A 19,694-nucleotide genomic window follows, 5' to 3' on the forward strand; every position below is an offset into this window, starting at 1 on the left:
TAGAAATTTGTCAAAGGTTTAGATGACATGTCTATAATGAGGTGACCAGAATGAACACTGCGAATGAAACTTCTGGTATTAAAGCTACAAAGACTAGAATCAAGGAAGTTATCTCACACTCAACATCAGCAAGACTAGGGAACTGATAGTGGACTTCAGGAAGGTGAAGTCAGGAGAACATGCAGTCCTTATTCAGGGATCAGCAGTGGAAAGTGTGAGCAGCTTCAGGTTTCTGGCTGCAAAGTCTCAGAGGATCTATCATGGCCTCAACATATTAATGCAATCATCATAGTTCTTCCCCTCTCCTTTTTCCACAATGGCCATTCTTATTTTTGTTAATATCCAATTGATTTTTGTTTGAAACTGTACTCACTTATAAGGAACATAACTCTGTATTACGTGGATGGGACCAAGCAGTGAATCCATCCAAGGTCATTAGCCTGTGGGTTGCTATCTAACTGGCAAATACATGAGCAATACCAAGTTGATCCTTTAACCCCACACCAAACAAATACAACGTTGGCAAGACTAACCAATCAGTAATGCCCAACATGATTCATCACTCTTATTGGTAAGTGCAAGATCATCCACTTTGGAAGGAAAAAAATGAAAGGGTTGATTGTCGTTTAAATGGTAAAATATTGTAGCATGCTGCTGTGCAGAGGGACTTGGGAGTCCTCGTGCATGAATCACAAAAGGTTGGTCTGCAGGTTCAGCAGGCTATCAAGAAGGCAAATGGGGTGTTGGCCTTCATTGCCAGAGGGATTGAATTTAAGAGCAGAGAGGTTATCCTGCAACTGTACAGGGAACTGGTGAGGCTGTACCGGGAGTACTGCGTGCAATTCTGGTCTCCTTACTTGAGGAAGGATATACGGGCTTTGGAGGCGGTGCAGAGGAGATTCACCAGGTTGATTTCAGAGATCAGCAGGTTAGACTATGAGGACAGGTTGGGTCGTCTGGGACTGTACTCACTGGAATTCAGAAGGATGAGAGGAGATCTTATGGAACAGATAAAATTTTGAAAGGTGTAGATAAGATAGAGGCAGGAAAGTTGTTTCCACTGGTAGGTGAGACAAGAACTAGGGGACATAGCCTCAAGATTCAGGGGATTAGATTTAGGATGGCAATGAGGAGAAACTGCTTTTCCCAGAGAGTGGTGAATCTGTGGAATTCTCTGCTCAATGAAGCAGTGGAGGCTACTTCAATCAATATATTTGAGACAAGGTTGGATAGATTTTTGCATAGTAGGGGTATTAGGGGTTACAGGAAAAAGGCAGGTAGGTGGAGATGAGTCCATGGCCAGATCAGCCATGATCTTATTGAATGATGGAGCAGGCTCAATGGGCCAGATGGCCTACTCCTGCTCCTACTCCCTGTGTTCTCTTATGCAAGAAAACAAGATTTTTTAAGAAATGAAACAAAGTTGTACTTGCAAGGACTCAGCTCTATGCCTACAGGTAATTATACTCAAATATGCCCAGAAACTCTAACATAGAAATATTATAAACCTTTCTTTGATATACCGTTATTGTGCGTTCGTTATTCCGACTTCCATCTCAAGTTCATGTTCATTGTCATTCAACAATACACGTGCTAAACGAAACATTGTTCCTCTGGGGCCAAGGTGCAAAACACAGTGAAAGTAGTCACACACGGTCACAAACAGCATAGCTACGATCCAACGCATACACTCACACAACAATATTAGCACAAGTCCCTGTGGCATGGCCTGAAGATTGACAAAGTGAGAGAGCAGGTTTATATAAGACAATATCATGTTACAGGCACTATTAGAATAAAACAAGTGCTCGTATGAATATGAGAAACAGCAGCAACAGAGGATGAAAAATGACCAGTGCAGGAGGAGAGTGTGTCTGTCAGTTGGGGGAAGAGGTGGGGGGCAGCAGGACATTCATACAGGGTGTACATGTGTGCTGGGTGGCAGCAGGGTGTTAAGAAGTCTAACAGCCTGACACAGCAGCTGTACAGTGAAATACATAAAATATACTATCACTTAAATTAAGAAATATATATGTATAAATAATTAAACAAGTTGTGCAAAAAGAGAGTAAGAGTAGTGAGTAAAAATAACAGAGCAGCATCTGTGAAGAAGAGAAATATTTTGTCGAAATAATGCACAATGTTAATCAGCACTGAAGCCTGAGTAGTAGTCTGCTTTCAGGATGAGGTTTTTCATTCCAGAACTAAGATGATGTCCTCTTTCTTCAAAGGAAGGGGCTTCCCTTCCTCCACCATCAATGGTGCTCTCAACCTCATCTCTTCCTGCCAGCCCACCAGAGATAGGGTTCCTCTTGTCCTCACCTACCACCCAACTAGCGTCCACGTCTAGCACATAATTCTCCAGAATTTACACCACCTCCAACAAAATCCTACCTCCAAGCACATCTTTCCCTCTTCCCCCAACTTTCTGCTTTCCGCAGGGATCACTCCCTATGCAACTCCCTTGTCCATTCGTCCCTCCCCACTGATCTCCCGCCTTGCAAGCGAAACAAGTGCTATACCTGCCCCTACACCTCCTACCTCACTACCATCCAGGACCCTAAACAGTCCTTCCAGGTGAGGCAACACTTCACCTGTGAGTCTGTTGGAGTCATATACCATGTCTGGTGCTCCCAGTGTGACCTGTTGGATATCGGTGAGACCCAATGTAAATTGGGACACCGCTTTGCCAAGCAACTATGCTCCATCTGCCAGAAAAAGTGGGATCTCCCAGTGGCCACCAAATATAATTCCTCTTCCCATTCCAACATGTCAGTCCATGGCTTCCTCTACTGTCATGATGAGGCCACACTCAAGTTGAAGGAGTAACACATTATATTCCATCTGGGTAGCCTCCAAACTGATAGCGTGAACATAGATTTCTCAAACCTCTGGTAATGGCCCCCCACTTTCCTTCCACATTTCCATTTCCCTGTCTCACCTCATCTCCTTACCTGCCCATCACCTCCCTCTGGTGCTCCTCCCCCTTTCTTCTATGGCTTTCTGTTCCCTCCTATCAGATTCCCCCTTCTCCAACCCTGTATCTCTTTCACCAACTTCCCAGCTCTTTACTTCATCCCTCTCCTCCCAGTTTCAGCTATTAGCTTGTGTTTCTTCCTCCGCTCCCTCTTAACTCTGACTCCTCATCTTTTTTTTCTCCAGTCCTGATGAAGGGTCTTGGCTCAACACATCGACTGTTTATTCTTTTCCATAGATGCTGCCTGGCCTGCTGACTTCCTCCAGCATTGTGTGTGTGTTGCTGAAATCTGAGCATACTGGAATGTGCATTACACTCTGGCATTTTTACACCAGAAGGATCAAGTTAAAAACACAAACATACCAACTGGCTGCAGTCATCAGACAAGTGACAAATGAAAAAAAAATCAGAATTGCCTGAAGCAGATAAAAATCACTTAGATTTAACTCTATGTTAAATCCCAGTTATTTCTAGGATAAGACAAAAATATAAGAGTGGTCTGCAATATTCCTTTACACACCATTAAACAAATTAGTGCTCAAAACTTAAGTACTTAGCTTTGAGCACATCGACACTCAAGCCAATATCTCCTTTGCCAAATTGCTATCTCCTTCAGAAAATTGAGACTGCAGATCTGAGATAAAAACCAAGGCTGGAACCTGCTGGATGCTGCCTGACCTTCTGAACAATTCTAGCACTTCCTGTTGTTATCTCCTTCAGCTGCCTCAGCAAATGCTATTTTGTTAAAATTTCAGTGTAGCCATCTTCCTTTGAATAATGCATTGCTAAACAGGTGTAGCATGTAAATTACAGCTGGGACACTGAAACTCAAAGTCAAAGTAAATTTATCAGAGTACGCACACTCAGTGGCCACTTTATTAGGTACACCTGCTCAGCAACAGAAATATCTGATCAGCCAATCATGTGACAGCAACTCCGTGCATAAAAGCAGGCAGACATGGTCAAGAGGTTCAGATCAAACATCAGAATGTGGCAGAAATGAGATGCGTGTGATTTTGACCGTGGAATGATTGTTGGTGCCAGACGGGGTAATTTGAGTATCTCAGAAATTGCTGATCTCCTGGGATTTTCATACACAACAGCCTCTAGAGTTTACAGAGAATTGTGTGGAAAACAAGAAACGTCCAGTGAGTAGCATTTCTGTGGGTGAAAATGCCTCCTTAATGAGAGAGGTCAGAGGAGAATGGCCAGACTGTTTCAAGCTGACAGGAAGGTGACAGTAACTCAAATAACCATGTGTTACAACAGTGGTGTGCAGAAGAGCATCTCTGAATGCACAGCACATTGAAACTTGAAGTTGATGGGCTACAGCAGCAAAAGACCGCACTGGGTTCCACTCCTGTACCTCATCAAGTGGCCACAGTGTGTCTATGACAACGTATACTGTACTACAATGAGATTCATTTTCTGACAGGAACTTACAGGAAAGTAAAAGAAATACAACTCAGTACCACTCAGCCAGGTTTTCAACCTCCCTCCGACATGCTGATTCATCCCTACATTTGATTCGGCCTACAGCACTGGTGACATCAGCAAACTTGAACGTGGCATTGGAGCTGTGCTTAGCCACACAGTCTTAAGTGTAAAGTGAGCAGAGCAGAGTGTGATATCTAACAACTAATTTGACAATACAATTCTCCATCATTCATTGACGTGTAGAGAGATGCTCATTCCGTGCCCAGTTCCTTCAACACAATCTGGAAGCGTGCAGTGATGCATCACAATGTTGTTATTAACTTTGATCCCGAACACAGAAAATGAGCCAACTGTTTGAACAGATTAATATCTCACTATTCAAAATCATTTTAGTAATTTGAAATAAAGGTGGTGGTCCAACACCACCAGAATCAGGAAGAGTTCCTACCCTTCAACCATCAGGCTCCTGAACCAGCGCAGATAAGTTCACTCACCTCAACCCTGAACTGATTCCACAACCAACAGACTCACTTTCAAAGATATCTCAGCTCAGTATTATTTATTATTATTAGTTTTTTTTTGTGTTAGCAAAGTTTGATCGTTTCTCATAGTAATTAATTCCCTTGTCACCACTCCATAAGTAACCTGCATTTATTTATCTACCTGATTTAGAGAGACAGCACAGTAACAGGTCCTTTCAGCCCAATGAGTCTGCACTGTGCAATCAGCATACTCACCCATACATCTTTGTGTTGTGGGGGGAACCAGAACATCCAGAGGGAGCCTACATGTTCACGGGCAGAACGCAGAAAACTCTTAGAGACAGCGGTGGGAATTGAACCCATGTTGCTGGTAACAGTGTTACACTAACCACTAATCTACCGCGCCACCAAAATGTCCAATCCAGACAACTTCACCAATAACTACCAGAGAAGGAGCAGGGGAGCCTTAAGCAGGTGGTCAAGAATTACCTTGAGAAGAAATAAAGTGAAGTGGCTTCCAGTGGTCAGTAAGCAGATGGCATAATTTTAGGTACTGATTGAGCAGATCCAGATGAGGATAACTCTTTGAAAAAAAAAGTTTTCATCTGGAATACAGAGGCTGTAAACGTTGTGAAAGTATAGGATTTTTTAAAATGGATTTGGACAGATGCTGAAAAACTAAAGGCCTTTGGGAAAAGGGCAACAGAATAAGATTACTGAACATCCTTTTAATGAGTCAACATGAACACAATAGGCAAAATAGCTTTCATCTTTACTGTACTCACCAATATTTGGGCAGTAAATGAGACGAGGGTCCAGAGGAGGTGTACAAGAATGAAATGGTTAACGTATGAGGAACGTTTGATGGCTCTGGGCTTCTACTCACTGGAGTTTAGAAGAATCGGGGATGGGGAAAATCTCATTGAAACCTATCAAATATTGAAAGGACTAGGTGGAGTGGATGTGGAGAGAATCTTTCCTATAGTGAAGGAGTCTAGGAGCAGAAAGCACAGCCTCAGAATGGCATGACATCCTTTCAGAACAGAGGTGAGAGGAATTTCTTTTGCCAGCGGGGAAATGGAAATCAGATGGCTGTGGAGGCAAAGGCATACGGTATACTTAAAGCATAGGTTCTTGATTACTAAGGGCATCAGTGGTTACAGGCAAGAGAATAGGGTTGAGAGGGATAATAAATCAGCTGTAATGGAATGGCAGAGCTGACGCAAGGGGACAAATGGCCTAATTCTGCTACCATGTCTTATGGTTTAAATCATTCTATGATTCGGAACATTAATACAAATCATTGCTGTAATGGAGGAAACAGGCAGCCATTTTGCATGATGCCAAGACTGACTACACTGGGCAACAAATTTTTTCGGAGTGTTGCTTCCACAGGAGTGTTTTGTTTATGATAGACAGCTTGAAGCTAAACCCAAATATAATTTCAGAATTCTTGTAAGACATAGGAGTTTGGAAAAACAAGAAATTAACATTTACTGAATATAATGTATTTAATTGCATAACAGTACTGACACTTTGCAATAGTTCATCTAAGCTAAAAAAGCTAAGAATGATTTGCGGATGATTTTCATTTGTACTCAGTGTCTGAGGATTCTCACTTATAATCAGCCAGCATTGATGGATTCCAGTTGCTCTGATACCATTTCTCCATGAGCACAATGTCCTGGTGAAACCACTCACCATGTTTGTCACTTGCAGCACCAAGATTTGCAGGGAAGAAGTCTAAATGGGAATGCAGAAAATGAATCTGTAGTATCATATTGCACTTTATGGTTTTGTATGCTTGAAGCATGTTGTCAATCAGCTGCATGTAGTTTGGTGCTCTGTAGTTGCCAAGAAATTTTTCAACAACATCCTTGAATGCCTTCCATGCGGTATTCTGTGGTCCCACTAGAAGTTCTTCAAATTGCCTGTCATTGATGACCTCTTTGCTTTGTGGGTCAACAAAAATGCCTTCCATAATCATGACATCAGTTATTCTGAGTTGAATTATGAATTGAAATAACAAATATAGGTGATTTCAAAAAATAGTGATGATGGGGAAACTTCATGGTGATTTTCATGATCAGAAGCCCAAAATCCATAAATACACTCAGAAGTATTCGGAAAGCAAAATCTTGTTGTCCAGTGCTATCAGTTATGTTCAAAAATCAGTGATCTTTTTCACTAATGGCTGGTGAGAAATAAGCAGCAAGACAATTCAGAACTGTTTTGCTCACTGTGGTTTCAAGCATTCAGGCTTGGAGTTGCCAGAAACAGCTGGGAGTGAAAATGAAACAATTTCGCTACTTCACCAGCTTAGGAACTATGAAGAGTTTGAAGATATTGTCTATCATCTTGAATGTTACAATGAAAGTGATGATTTGAAGGTTACAATTTTTGATAGCATTGTACGAAGGCAGTCCATTATCTGCACGTAGTGTTTCTCCAATGATTTTTTCCACTGCGTACACTGGATGAATTCCTCTGTCAATAACTAAGTATAGTATAGGCATCCATTAGTCTCGTGAGACCATAGGTTTGCACCTTGGAAGGTTTCCAGGGCGCAGGCCTGGGCAAGGTTGTATGGAAGACCGGCAGTTGCCCATGCTGCAAGTCTCCCCTCTCCATGCCACTGATGTTGTCCAAGGGAAGGGCACTAGGACCCATATGGCTTGGCACTGGTGTCATTGTAGAGCAATGTGTGGTTAAGTGCCTTGCTCAAGGACACAACACGCTGCCTCAGCCAAGGCTCGAACTAGCGACCTTCAGATCACTAGATGAATGCCTTAACCACTTGACCACGTGCCAACACCTAATAACTATTAGGAACTAATACACAGCTTTATAGTACCACAGTACTATTGGCAGTGTTCTAATTTGTTCCATATTTCATTTAAATACACAATTTGTCACTCAGTTTATCTTTTTTATACCTTTTTAAATATTTCCATGAAACTTTGGCAAATTGGGACAGCTGCATAATTGTACCAAAATATACGGATTCTGCTGTGTCCCAATTAGCAGGAATCCACTGTATTGAGAACATGAGTCGTAGAGTCCTTGAAAGTGAGTTCATAGGTTCTGGAATCAGTTCAGTGTTGAGGTGAGTGAGGTTATTCACGCTGGTTCAGGAGCCTGATGGCTGATGGGTAGTAACTAATCACAGCATAATGCCATTTCCAACGCAGGGCCAAATCCATAACTCCCTAATTCAGTACAAGTGTGAACAACTGAGACAAGACTTACATTTAATCCAACCCAGGGATGGATCTTCTTTTCTATGAAATTAAGATTTATTCAAACCCAGCAACAACCGATCTGAATCCAATTCAGACCAGAAGAGTTTATTTTTTTGGGGGCTGACTTGAACCTGACGTATAATTGGGATCCATCAGATTCAGGCTGGGTATCTCACGCTATGAGGCCTTCTCCCCCAACTACTGGGTGTCGTAAGGTCAAATGGATAACAGAATGGATTCCCATCTTTTCACTTAGTTCCTTTGGTCTAACACGGTTCACATTGAACATAGAACACAGTGTCATAAAACAGGCCATTCAGCCCATCAATTCCCTGCTGATTGTCAAGCATACTGATCTCTAATGGGCAACTCAACAAAAACAGTAAGCTTAAGATTCTTTTAATACACTAATGTTCAGTGTCACAGATAGAACAAAATTGTACTGGGAACAAATCCATGATTGTTAATTGGAACTATAGTACGATTTAAACAAGCAATTGTAACAAAGCAAACCCTTCCTCCATGCAAGTTTAGATTCCAAAAGCAAGTCAATATTAATCTGGTATTTTGCAGTTTCATAACAATGAAGATAAACAGATATATAAAACAACAGAAACAGCTGGAAATACTCAACAGGTCATACTCAGCAGGTCAAGTCGCACTTGTGGAGAAAGATAGCGGTAATGACTCAGGTAGCAATAATTCACCAGGTCAAGCAGCATTTGTGGGGGCAATAACAAGTAATAGTTCAGGTGGACAACGTTTCGTTAAGAACGTCTGCCCTTTCTGCTTTTTGATACATTCACATGGAGTGGATGGGCAAGGAAGTAACATTGAAGATATCACAGTTTCTGCACTGACCTCAGTTACACGGTTTTTTCCTTCAGATTTAAAGCTACAAAACAGGCAACGTTAGCCTTTCAGGGCAGATATAGTTAGGTTAATAAGACATTTAAAACATCAGTTTAGAAATATTAGCTCCGTTTTAAGAATAAAATTAAAGTACGATTAGTACTCGCTCTCCAGAGTGCAACAACACCCAGCCCATACCTCCAGTCTGTTTTAGTCCCAAGTCGTATACGATATACTTCAACCCACCACACCCCGGTCTCTCCAACACTCCCCTTGCCTACCTTTTCATTCCATTTGTGCAATTGGCTGTACCTCATTTTGCAGAGAAGAGATCCGTCCAGGTGAATACCGTATACCTGGCACACATGAGGGGAGAAAAGTCGGAACTTCTATTAAAGTGATTCAAGAAATGAGTACCGCGTGTGTTTATGGTTTCGGTGGAAAGAAAGCATTCTTTACCACATAGCGCGCTCCCAGAAAGTCGTAGCTTTCCTCTGTGTCTCCGATAGTGAACTGCATCTCTGCCCGAACCGCAGGAGAGACGAGCGCCAAATGTTCGGTGAACGAAGCAAGGCTCAAGGGGGCGGTGTCCGGTGAGGAGATTTCTGGGACGGTGTAATTCATCTTCGCAAATACCACAGTTTCTTCAGATACCGTGCTGAGGTTTCCTTTCCTTATACAAGATGGTTTTTCACAACGCACGGTAGAGACTTCCCTCCCTTGCCCTGAGGGCTAATTCTTGTCGCCGTTCCCCAGGACAATGCAGACTGAGGTACTAGGTGAGTCGAGAGGTTACTGACGTGAGCAGTGTTTCCCAACCTTAGTTTAGCCAACGCCCCTCTAAAGCACCTTCATACTTCCCGCGCACCCATAGTGTAAAAATATGCTAACACGAAAAAGATGATTCTGCTTTAAATTTTTATTTGTCTTTAAACCTGGCTTACACAGTACCCGTGCGCTGTACAACAGCTTCAATATCAATGTGATCCTTGAGCTTGGTGGTTTTAGCAAGAGTTGAAATATCTCGTTCAAGTAGTGACAGCAAAAGCCTTTAAGTCCCCACAGGTAACAATGTCCAAGTGGTTTCTGGCTTTTGTGAGTATGTGGTTTACTGGACTGAAATCTCTTTCAACAAGGTAGGAGGATGGAAATGCAATGAAGAGCAGGATGGCTCTTCCCCAAAGACCAGAAAACTTCATATGACAGTGTAGTCACAAACCACAGAAGCAGGCATTTTTGGAAAACATTTTTGCTTCTTCATCATTCTGAATTTTGATCATTTCTTCTTGCAAGCTCTGTTTCTGTTCTTCTACCTTGCAAAGAAATGGGTTAATTACCCAGTCCGGGATTTCCATATCGTTCAAATCCTTGAATTGATTCTGAAGATCCTTCTTCAGTGATTGCAGGTGTAAGCAGTACTCTTGCAAATCATCATCTGTGAAAGAGAGTGCCATACTTTCCATGCAGTGAAACAGTAAGAATATTCTTCCCCCAAATGTTTTGCTTATGTATTTCCAATTTTCTGATAAAAGTGGACACTGCATTGTTTTGCTTGGATAAAACTGAAATTCTCACCCTGCAGTTTCATATTTAAAATGTTCATTTTGTCATACCAATCAGCTAGGTATGCCACATCTCCACATAGAAGTTCAATCTTGTTTCCCAAGCTCTTGTCGACTTTGAGCAAAAATTAAACCACAAAGTCAAAAGATCAGAGAAACGTTTTAAGCAGCAGCCTTTTGACAGCCAACTAACTTCAGTATGAAGAAACAAGCATTTAAACTTTTCATTATCTTAGCATAACTGGTGAAATATTCTCCTATTTAATAGATGAGCCTTAATTTTGTTGATAGATATTACAAGAGTCATGCTTGAAAAAAAGTCACTGCTGGGGGTTTGGCTGTGAGATGTTGTCGAATTACACAATGGATTGCAAACAGACTTGAAATTTCTTTTTTCATAAGTGCCACTAAATTAGCATGATGGCCCATCTGTTGCACAGTAAATCATGTTCCTAATTGGAATACTTTTATCCTATATATACATTTGAGCACATCATAGATTGATTCGCTGTTGATATTTATTTTTAACTTTTTACAAAAGAAAATCTCTCCATAAACCTTTCCATTTTGATAAACCATGCATATGCCATTAGCAATGCCTCATTGTCTCGCACAGTTGACTCATCCAGTTGTATTCCAAATTCTACTTTTTGAAGCTCTGTTCATAGTTGATACTCATTGTCTTCACTCATTTTGTCAATCTGATGAGCTACAGAGTAATTACTCAGAGGAATTGATTTTAAAATACTGCTATCCAATTTGAGAACAGTAGTGAGCACTTCTCATGCAGCAGGCATTATTAAATTTTCACCAATTGTATGAGATTTTCCACACTTTGCTATCATTTTAGAAATGTTATAAGAAGCAATGAGACCACTATCAAGGTCATTTTTAGCTTTCTTGGCAAATGACTCGAGTGAGCAACACTTTTCAAATGCTTCTTTCATCTTCTGGATCTGAGTACTACCATAAGTAGCCTTTTCAGGGTGTCTTTTATGGAAGTTTTCCTGCAATCTTGATGGTTTCATGGCTTCATTACAAATAAGACACCTGGGGTGTAGCTGATCTGACGGGAACGGAATAAAACCGTACTCCAGGTTTGTAACATTGTATTTGATGCACTTTCTGCAGTTTCTGTTTCCTAGCAGGATTAGAATTCAAGGCTACACCACCTTCAGATTTATAGAGAATGTGCCGTAAGTTTTTAATCCCTTATTAACGGGGCTAAATAAAAATTAAAAATTGCCACAAACTGGGAATGCCTATTGGAATTTGAGGACGGCAGGGAATTGACACGGATGGAACGATGGTAGCGGCAGCAAAAGAACGGCGAGGCGAAGATGAAGACGATTACAACAGTGAAAGATATGTTGACAAGGACTCAGATTGGAACAGTTGGTGTTCGGCAAGCTATCTTTATACTACGCCAGTTCGGGCGATTGACCAATCACGTAGGGACTCATAATCCCCAAGGATGGTTCTTGGCCGCACATATGCAGCCGAGGTCGCTTTGAACAACTCAAGAGGAATCTTCGGGTTTGGCAGGTTCACTGACCGGCTCTATCTCAACGTTTGGTTCCGGCCAGCACTGTACCGTTACGCGACCTGTTTTCCGTAGATCTGTAGAGAAAGTTGAGAGGGTGTACAGTACTTGACTTCCCAACTGTTAAATTGCATGAACTCGTTCCATGCCGCGAGTCAAGGGGAACTGTTGGGCACCCTGGTTGCTATGTATGCATCCCCAATAATGTCTGTTTGGTTGGTAGCATCTGCAGAATTCCTGTTGCTCGGATGAGGTTGCCTGGTTTCGGACGTGTTGCGACGAGTGTTCACCGCCAGCAAATGCACTAGATATGAAATGTCTAACAGAGGTCTACTCAGTCCTGCAGCGCTGCAACAGTGTTCCTGGGTCATCAAAATTGTTAGATGCAAAAATAAATATGTTACTGTATGGTTGGGCAAGAGGAGGAAGTCCCACACCACCAGGTTCACTTACTTTCCCATTCAAAACATGTTTTTCAGGAAACTTTCAAGTACCTTAGTAAGACACACAAAATCCTTGAGAAAGTGAACAGGTCATGCGGCATCGATGGAGAGGAGTAAAGAGCCGATGTTTCGACCTCAAAGCTGACCTAGAAGGGTCTCAGCCTGAAGCTTCGGTTCTGAATTCCTCTCCGTAGATGCCGCCTGACATGGAGATTTCCTCCAGCATTTTGAGTGTTCTACTGTGGATTTCCAGCAGCTACAGTACCTCTTGTGTTTCAGGTATTTAAACCAACCTTTAGATTCAATGTAACATGAAAACTTCCACAGGCGGTGAATACGTTTTATAAGCACTGTATATATGCTAGTTAAATTAAATGAGCAGTGCAAAAAAAAAGTTAATGGGTTCAATGTCTATTCAGAAATCTGATGGCAGAGGGGAGGAGCTGTTCCTGGATCGTTGAGTGTATGCCTTCAGTCTCCTGTACCTGCTTCCTGGTGGTAGCAATGAAAACAGGGCATGACCTGGGTGACGATGGGCGCTGCCTTTTTGAGGCATCGCTCGTTGAAGACGTCCTGGGTGCTCTGGGGCTCGCTGTCATATTTGGCGCCGGCGGATTTTTAAATTTATATATTCTGTAGTCGTGCATATTGGGTATTGGAATGCAATACGTGTAAATTTAAGATGTCTATGTGCAACGATTTAAATAAAAATCGTGTTTTTATTTCTCTGCCTGTGAGTTCTAAGTCTCATTTTCACCTTACTAGGTAGACCAACATTGCCCCACGCGTTTTCCGCTGAGTAATGCGACCATGTCACTCTTGTCGACAAAAGCATTTTAATTATTCTAACTGCTGACTCAGGTTGCAGTTGTCGTAAAGAACTGACCCCGTCTCTAGCCAGCTGCTAGGAACTGTGCTGCGACCTGTGTATCTCACATCCATGCAAACCCTTTCTCCTGTTACAACAGTCAGTACAATTGCAGAAACGTGCGGAGTATCAGCCTGGGACTCGGATTCCAAGTGTCAGTGACCAATGAATCATAGAAACATAGGAACATAGAAAATAGGTGCAGGAGTAGGCCATTCGGCCCTTCGAGCCTGCACCGCCATTTATTATGATCACGGCTGATCATCCAACTCAGAACCCCGCCCCAGCCTTCCCTCCATACCCCCTGACCCCTGTAGCCACAAGGGCCATATCTAACTCCCTCTTAAACATAGCCAATGAACTGGCCTCAACAGTTTCCTGTGGCAGAGAATTCCACAGATTCACCACTCTCTGTGTGAAGAAGTTTTTCCTAATCTCTGTCCTAAAAGGCTTCCCCTCTATCCTCAAACTGTGACCCCTTGTTCTGGACTTCCCCAACATCGGGAACAATTTTCCTGCATCTAGCCTGTCCAATCCCTTTAGGATCTTATACGTTTCAATCAGATCCCCCCTCAATCTTCTAAATTCCAATGAGTACAAGCCCAGTTCATCCAGTCTTTCTTCATATGAAAGTCCTGCCATCCCAGGAATCAATCTGGTGAACCTTCTTTGTACTCCCTCTATGGCAAAGATGTCTTTCCTCAGATTAGGGGACCAAAACTGCACACAATACTCCAGGTGTGGTCTCACCAAGGCCTTGTACAACTGCAGTAGTACCTCCCTGCTCCTGTACTCGAATCCTCTCGCTATAAATGCCAGCATACCATTCGCCTTTTTCACCGCCTGCTGTACCTGCATGCCCACTTTCAATGACTGGTGTATAATGACACCCAGGTCTCGTTGCACCTCCCCTTTTCCTAATCGGCCACCATTCAGATAATAATCTGTTTTCCTATTTTTGCCACCAAAGTGGATAACTTCACATTTATCCACATTAAATTGCATCTGCCATGAGTTTGCCCACTCACCCAACCTATCCAAGTCACCCTGCATCCTCTTAGCATCCTCCTCACTGCTAACACTGCCACCCAGCTTCGTGTCATCCGCAAACTTGGAGATGCTGCATTTAATTCCCTCATCCAAGTCATTAATATATATTGTAAACAACTGGGGTCCCAGCACTGAGCCTTGCGGTACCCCACTAGTCACCGCCTGCCATTCTGAAAAGGTCCCGTTTATTCCCACTCTTTGCTTCCTGTCTGCTAACCAATTCTCCACTCACACCAATACCTTATCCCCAATACCGTGTGCTTTAAGTTTGCACACTAATCTTCTGTGTGGGACCTTGTCAAAAGCCTTTTGAAAATCCAAATATACCGCATCCACTGGTTCTCCCCTATCCACTCTACTAGTTACATCCTCAAAAAATTCTATGAGATTCGTCAGACATGATTTTCCTTTCACAAATCCATGCTGACTTTGTCCGATCATTTCACCGCTTTCCAAATGTGCTGTTATCACATCCTTGATAACTGACTCCAGCAGTTTCCCCACCACCGACGTTAGGCTAACCGGTCTATAATTCCCCGGTTTCTCTCTCCCTCCTTTTTTAAAAAGTGGGGTTACATTAGCCACCCTCCAATCCTCAGGAACTAGTCCAGAATCTAACAAGTTTTGAAAAATTATCATTAATGCATCCACTATTTCTTGGGCTACTTCCTTAAGCACTCTGGGATGCAGACCATCTGGCCCTGGGGATTTATCTGCCTTCAATCCCTTCAATTTACCTAACACCACTTCCCTACTAACATGTATTTCACTCAGTTCCTCCATCTCACTGGACCCTCTGTCCCTTACTATTTCTGGAAGATTATTTATGTCCTCCTTAGTGAAGACAGAACCAAAGTAATTATTCAATTGGTCTGCCATGTCCTTGCTCCTCATAATCAATTCACCTGTTTCTGTCTGCAGGGGACCTACATTTGTCTTTACCAGTCTTTTCCTTTTTACATATCTATAAAAGCTTTTACAGTCCGTTTTTATGTTCCCCGCCAGTTTTCTCTCATAATCTTTTTTCCCCTTCCTAATTAAGCCCTTTGTCCTCCTCTGCTGAACTCTGAATTTCTCCCAGTCCTCAGGTGAGCCACTTTCTCTGGCTAATTTGTATGCTACTTCTTTGGAATTGATACTATCCCTAATTTCTCTTGTCAGCCACGGGTGCACTACTTTCCTTGATTTATTCTTTTGCCAAACTGGGATGAACAATTGTTGTAGTTCATCCATGCAACCTTTAAATGCTTGCCATTGCATATCCACCGTCAATCCTTTAAGTGTCATTTGCCAGTCTATCTTAGCTAATTCACGTCTCATACCTTCAAAGTTACCCCTCTTTAAGTTCAGAACCTTTGTTTCTGAATTAACTATGTCACTCTCCATATTAATGAAGAATTCCACCATATTATGGTCACTCTTACCCAAGGAGCCTCTCACGACAAGATCGCTAATTAACCCTTCCTCATTGCTCAAAACCCAGTCCAGAATAGCCTGCTCTCTAGTCGGTTCCTCGACATGTTGGTTCAAAAAACCATCCCGCATACATTCCAAGAAATCCTCTTCCTCAGCACCTTTACCAATTTGGTTCACCCAGTCTACATGTAGATTGAAGTCACCCATTATAACTGCTGTTCCTTTATTGCACATGTTTCTAATTTCCTGTTTAATACCATCTCCGACCTCACTACTACTGTTAGGTGGCCTGTACACAACTCCCACCAGCGTCTTCTGCCCCTTAGTGTTACGCAGCTCTACCCATATCGATTCCACATCTTCCCGGCTTATGTCCTTCCTTTCTATTGCGTTAATCTCTTCTTTAACCAGCAACACCACCCCACCTCCCCTTCCTTCATGTCTATCCCTCCTGAATATTGAATATCCCTGAACGTTGAGCTCCCATCCCTGGTCACCCTGGAGCCATGTCTCTGTGATCCCAACTATATCATAATCATTAATAACAACTGCACTTTCAATTCATCCACCTTATTACGAATGCTCCTTGCATTGACACATAAAGCCTTCAGGCGCTCTTTTACAACTCTCTGTCAGTGACCAATGAGTAACGCCGACTTCTCTCGATTTCTCAGCGTCCTGCGAGTCACTAGACACGTTTGCAAAGCAGAACGAGTGGAAAGGATCGTGCATGAAGTCACTCTACTGTCACCAGAACATCTAGTTCGAGACAAGTACAAAAAACACTGGGGACACACTGAAGCAATCTTGGCAACTTGTTCCTCGGGCTGTATTTAGTGCGTCAGCCTGAGGATTAATACGACTCTGATCACATTTTAAAGTACAAAACTGTACCTTATTGTATCAACCACTGATAATCTACCATATGAGAATCAGAAACACTAGATATTCTGCAGACGGTAGGAATCCAGAGCAACTCACGCAAGATGCTGAAGGAACTCGGCTGGTAAGGCAGCATCTATCGAGAGGAGTAAAGCACCAACGTTTTGGGCCTAGACCCTTCCTCGGGACTGCAAAGGAAGGGAGAAGAAGTCCCCTCCCCCTTACCTGGCTTCACCTAGCACCTCCTAGTTTGTACTCTGTCTGCTCCCCACCATGTCAATCTGGCATCTCCCCTTCCTTTTCAGTCCGGATGCTGCCTGACCTGCTGTGTTCCTTCATCTGAGAGTTATCTTGGTCCTGTTATTGAGCACTTCACTCCAATGCATCTCTTTCCATATCTTCTTGGCATACACCATCCACAAAGAGATAGGTGACTGTACCTGCACCACTGCCACCTTGAGGGACTGAGGCTCTGGCTGTGCGCTAAGTAATGTCTAGTCTAAATATATGTTCAAAGAAATTATCGGTACCAGGTACTGCCAGGTAGCATCTCTGACACTGAAAATGTGGTAGATATTATGAACATGTGTCCTGAGCAATACACAGCATGTTGGAGGAACACAGCAGGTCAAGGCGCATCAGTCGACAGTTCGGTCTGAGACCCTTCATTAGGACTGGAAAGGAAGGGGGAAGAAGCCAGAATAGGAAGATGGGAGGAGGGACGGAATACAGGCTGGGAGGTGACAGGTGAAGCCAGGTGAGAGGGAAGGTTTTTGGATAGGGAAAGGAAGATTGAACTAAGAAGCTGGGAGGTAATAGGTGGAAGAAGAAGGAATCTGACAGGAGTGGAGAGTGGACCCTGGGAGACAGGGCAGGAGAAGGAGCACCAGATAGGCTGATAAGGAGAAAAGATGAGGTAAGAGGGGAGCCAGAATGGGGAATGGAAAAAGAGAGAAAGGGGAAGGGACACAAAATTAGCAGAAGTTAAAGAAATCTATGTTCACGTCGGGTGAGTGGAAGAAATGCAAACTGGCAGGTGAGTGGCAAGGTGGGTATTTTTCAGATTTAATTGTTGGAGAATTTTTAAATGTAAAATATAAAAAGTTCAGTATTTTTTCCTGCTCTCCCTCATAATTCAACTTTTCTCTCTGGTTTTCCCTTTCTGCACTTGTTTTCGGGTTGAATTCGGTCGGTCTAATTGGCATTTTCATTGCAGTGTGTCACTGCAAACTCAGCCATTGATTGGCTTGTAACCGGAGATTGTGGTGGCAGCCTGTGCATTGGCCTCCCCATGTTAAACAGGTGTCCTCCATTAAGGGAATACCTCTTTAGGAAACCATCGTACTTGACTCGAGTGATGGCCATTAGATGGCACCAAATACATCTGAATTGCAAAGACTTCTCTAACTTCCAGTAAATGAGCAAAAAATGTACAGATTCTGGAACAGACAAGGTGAATGCGAAGATGCTATCTCACCTGCTGGGATATCTAGAGTTATGTGGCATAGTTTCAGAATAACATGTTGCCAATTTCCTTATAGGTATGTACATGTAAATGTATCTGGTGAAAAATGTATATGAGTCGGTACACTACCATAGTGGTTAGCATGATGCTTCACTGTGCCAGCGACCTGGGTTCAATTCCCGCTGCTGTGACTGTGTGGATTTCTTCCAGTTGCTTCAGTTTCCTCCCACGTTCCAAAGACGTACGGATCAGTAGGTTAATTAGTCACTTAGGTTAATTAGTCACGTGGGTGTAATTGGGTGGCTCAGTCTCATTGAACCAGAAGGGCCTGTTATCTGTAAATTTAAAAATAAGTTGATCTTTGATCCCTGATTTCTGATGTCGAGCGGAGTGAATTTCTTCCCTGATGAGGTCAGACACCTTTCTGATTCTCCTCACTAGATGGCTGTGGGTGCAGAATCTTTGAATATATTGAAGGCAGTGACTGTGACAGACATTTACATGATTGGAACTCCAGGGGAATGGGAAAAGGGTACTTTTGGGGTCACGGTAAGCTAAACCATGATTTTATTAAATAGCAAAGCAGGGCTTGAGAGGCTAATTGGCCTTCTCTTCTTCTCTTGCTCCTGTTTGTATTGTTCCCTTTCTGACTCCATCACAAAATAGTATATGGTGACATAAACGTGCTGTTCAGCAACTCAAACAAACCAGTGTCGCTGCTGCTGTTCCGGGGTTGAGTGAAGAGCCAATGTGATGGCATCTGTAGGAGTGGATCCAAGTCACCTCTCAGGATCTCGTTTAGTCAGGGTGTCAAAGGGGAGAAAGCAGGAGAATGTGTTTGAGAGGGATAATGAATCAGCAATGATCGAATGCCAGAGCAGACACAATGGGCAGAATGGCCTAACTTTGCTCTCATTTCTTATGGTCCAATGTGTTGAAGGACCTGTTTCTGTAATATCTGATTCTACTAATTACACTTTTGAGCGGAGGGTAAACCAGCAGAATGCAAATATCGAATACAGTCTCCAGTCCTGTTAGGTTTTAATTCAACTAAAATCCATGCAAACAATTCATTTCATGTCAACACTTGTGGACAATTTCTTTCCCTTTGTCAGTCTGATGGCTATACCCAATTGCAACTCCTTGGATGCATGTCAATATTTCTAATCCTGATTACTCAGTGACCTGTTAAAAAGTTTACGCATGGGTGTGGATGCAGAATGAAACCAGAACAAATTTAAGGTGATTAGACAATAAGACATAGAAGCAGAATTAGGCCATTGAGCCCATCAAATGTGCTCCACCATTCCATCATGGCTGATTTATAAGACAATAGGACCATAAGACATGAGAGCCAATTAGGCCATTTGGCCTGTTGAATCTGCTCTGCCATTCCATCACGGCTGATTTATTATCCCTCCTAACCACATTCTCCTGTCTTCTTCCCATAACCTTTGACACCCCTTCTAATCAAG

The 19,694-nt window shown here is 42.7% G+C and overlaps 1 protein-coding gene across 1 annotated transcript in view; it reads right to left on the reverse strand.

The window, feature by feature from the left end:
• Positions 1–18,119, reverse strand: part of LOC134343544 (sorting nexin-31-like) — a 152,244-nt gene extending 134,125 nt beyond the window's left edge. Inside the window, exons 1-3 of the mRNA XM_063042316.1 lie at positions 18,079–18,119; positions 9,450–9,663; positions 9,272–9,346 (exon numbers count right to left, since the gene is read on the reverse strand). Of these exons, the coding sequence (XP_062898386.1) occupies positions 9,272–9,346; positions 9,450–9,663; positions 18,079–18,119 (330 nt within the window). The remainder of the gene's footprint in view (positions 1–9,271; positions 9,347–9,449; positions 9,664–18,078) is intronic.
• Positions 18,120–19,694: the final 1,575 nt, after the last annotated feature.

Source organism: Mobula hypostoma, chromosome 1 (assembly GCF_963921235.1).
Source record: "Mobula hypostoma chromosome 1, sMobHyp1.1, whole genome shotgun sequence".
In the NCBI taxonomy this organism is placed as follows: Eukaryota; Metazoa; Chordata; class Chondrichthyes; order Myliobatiformes; family Myliobatidae; genus Mobula; species Mobula hypostoma.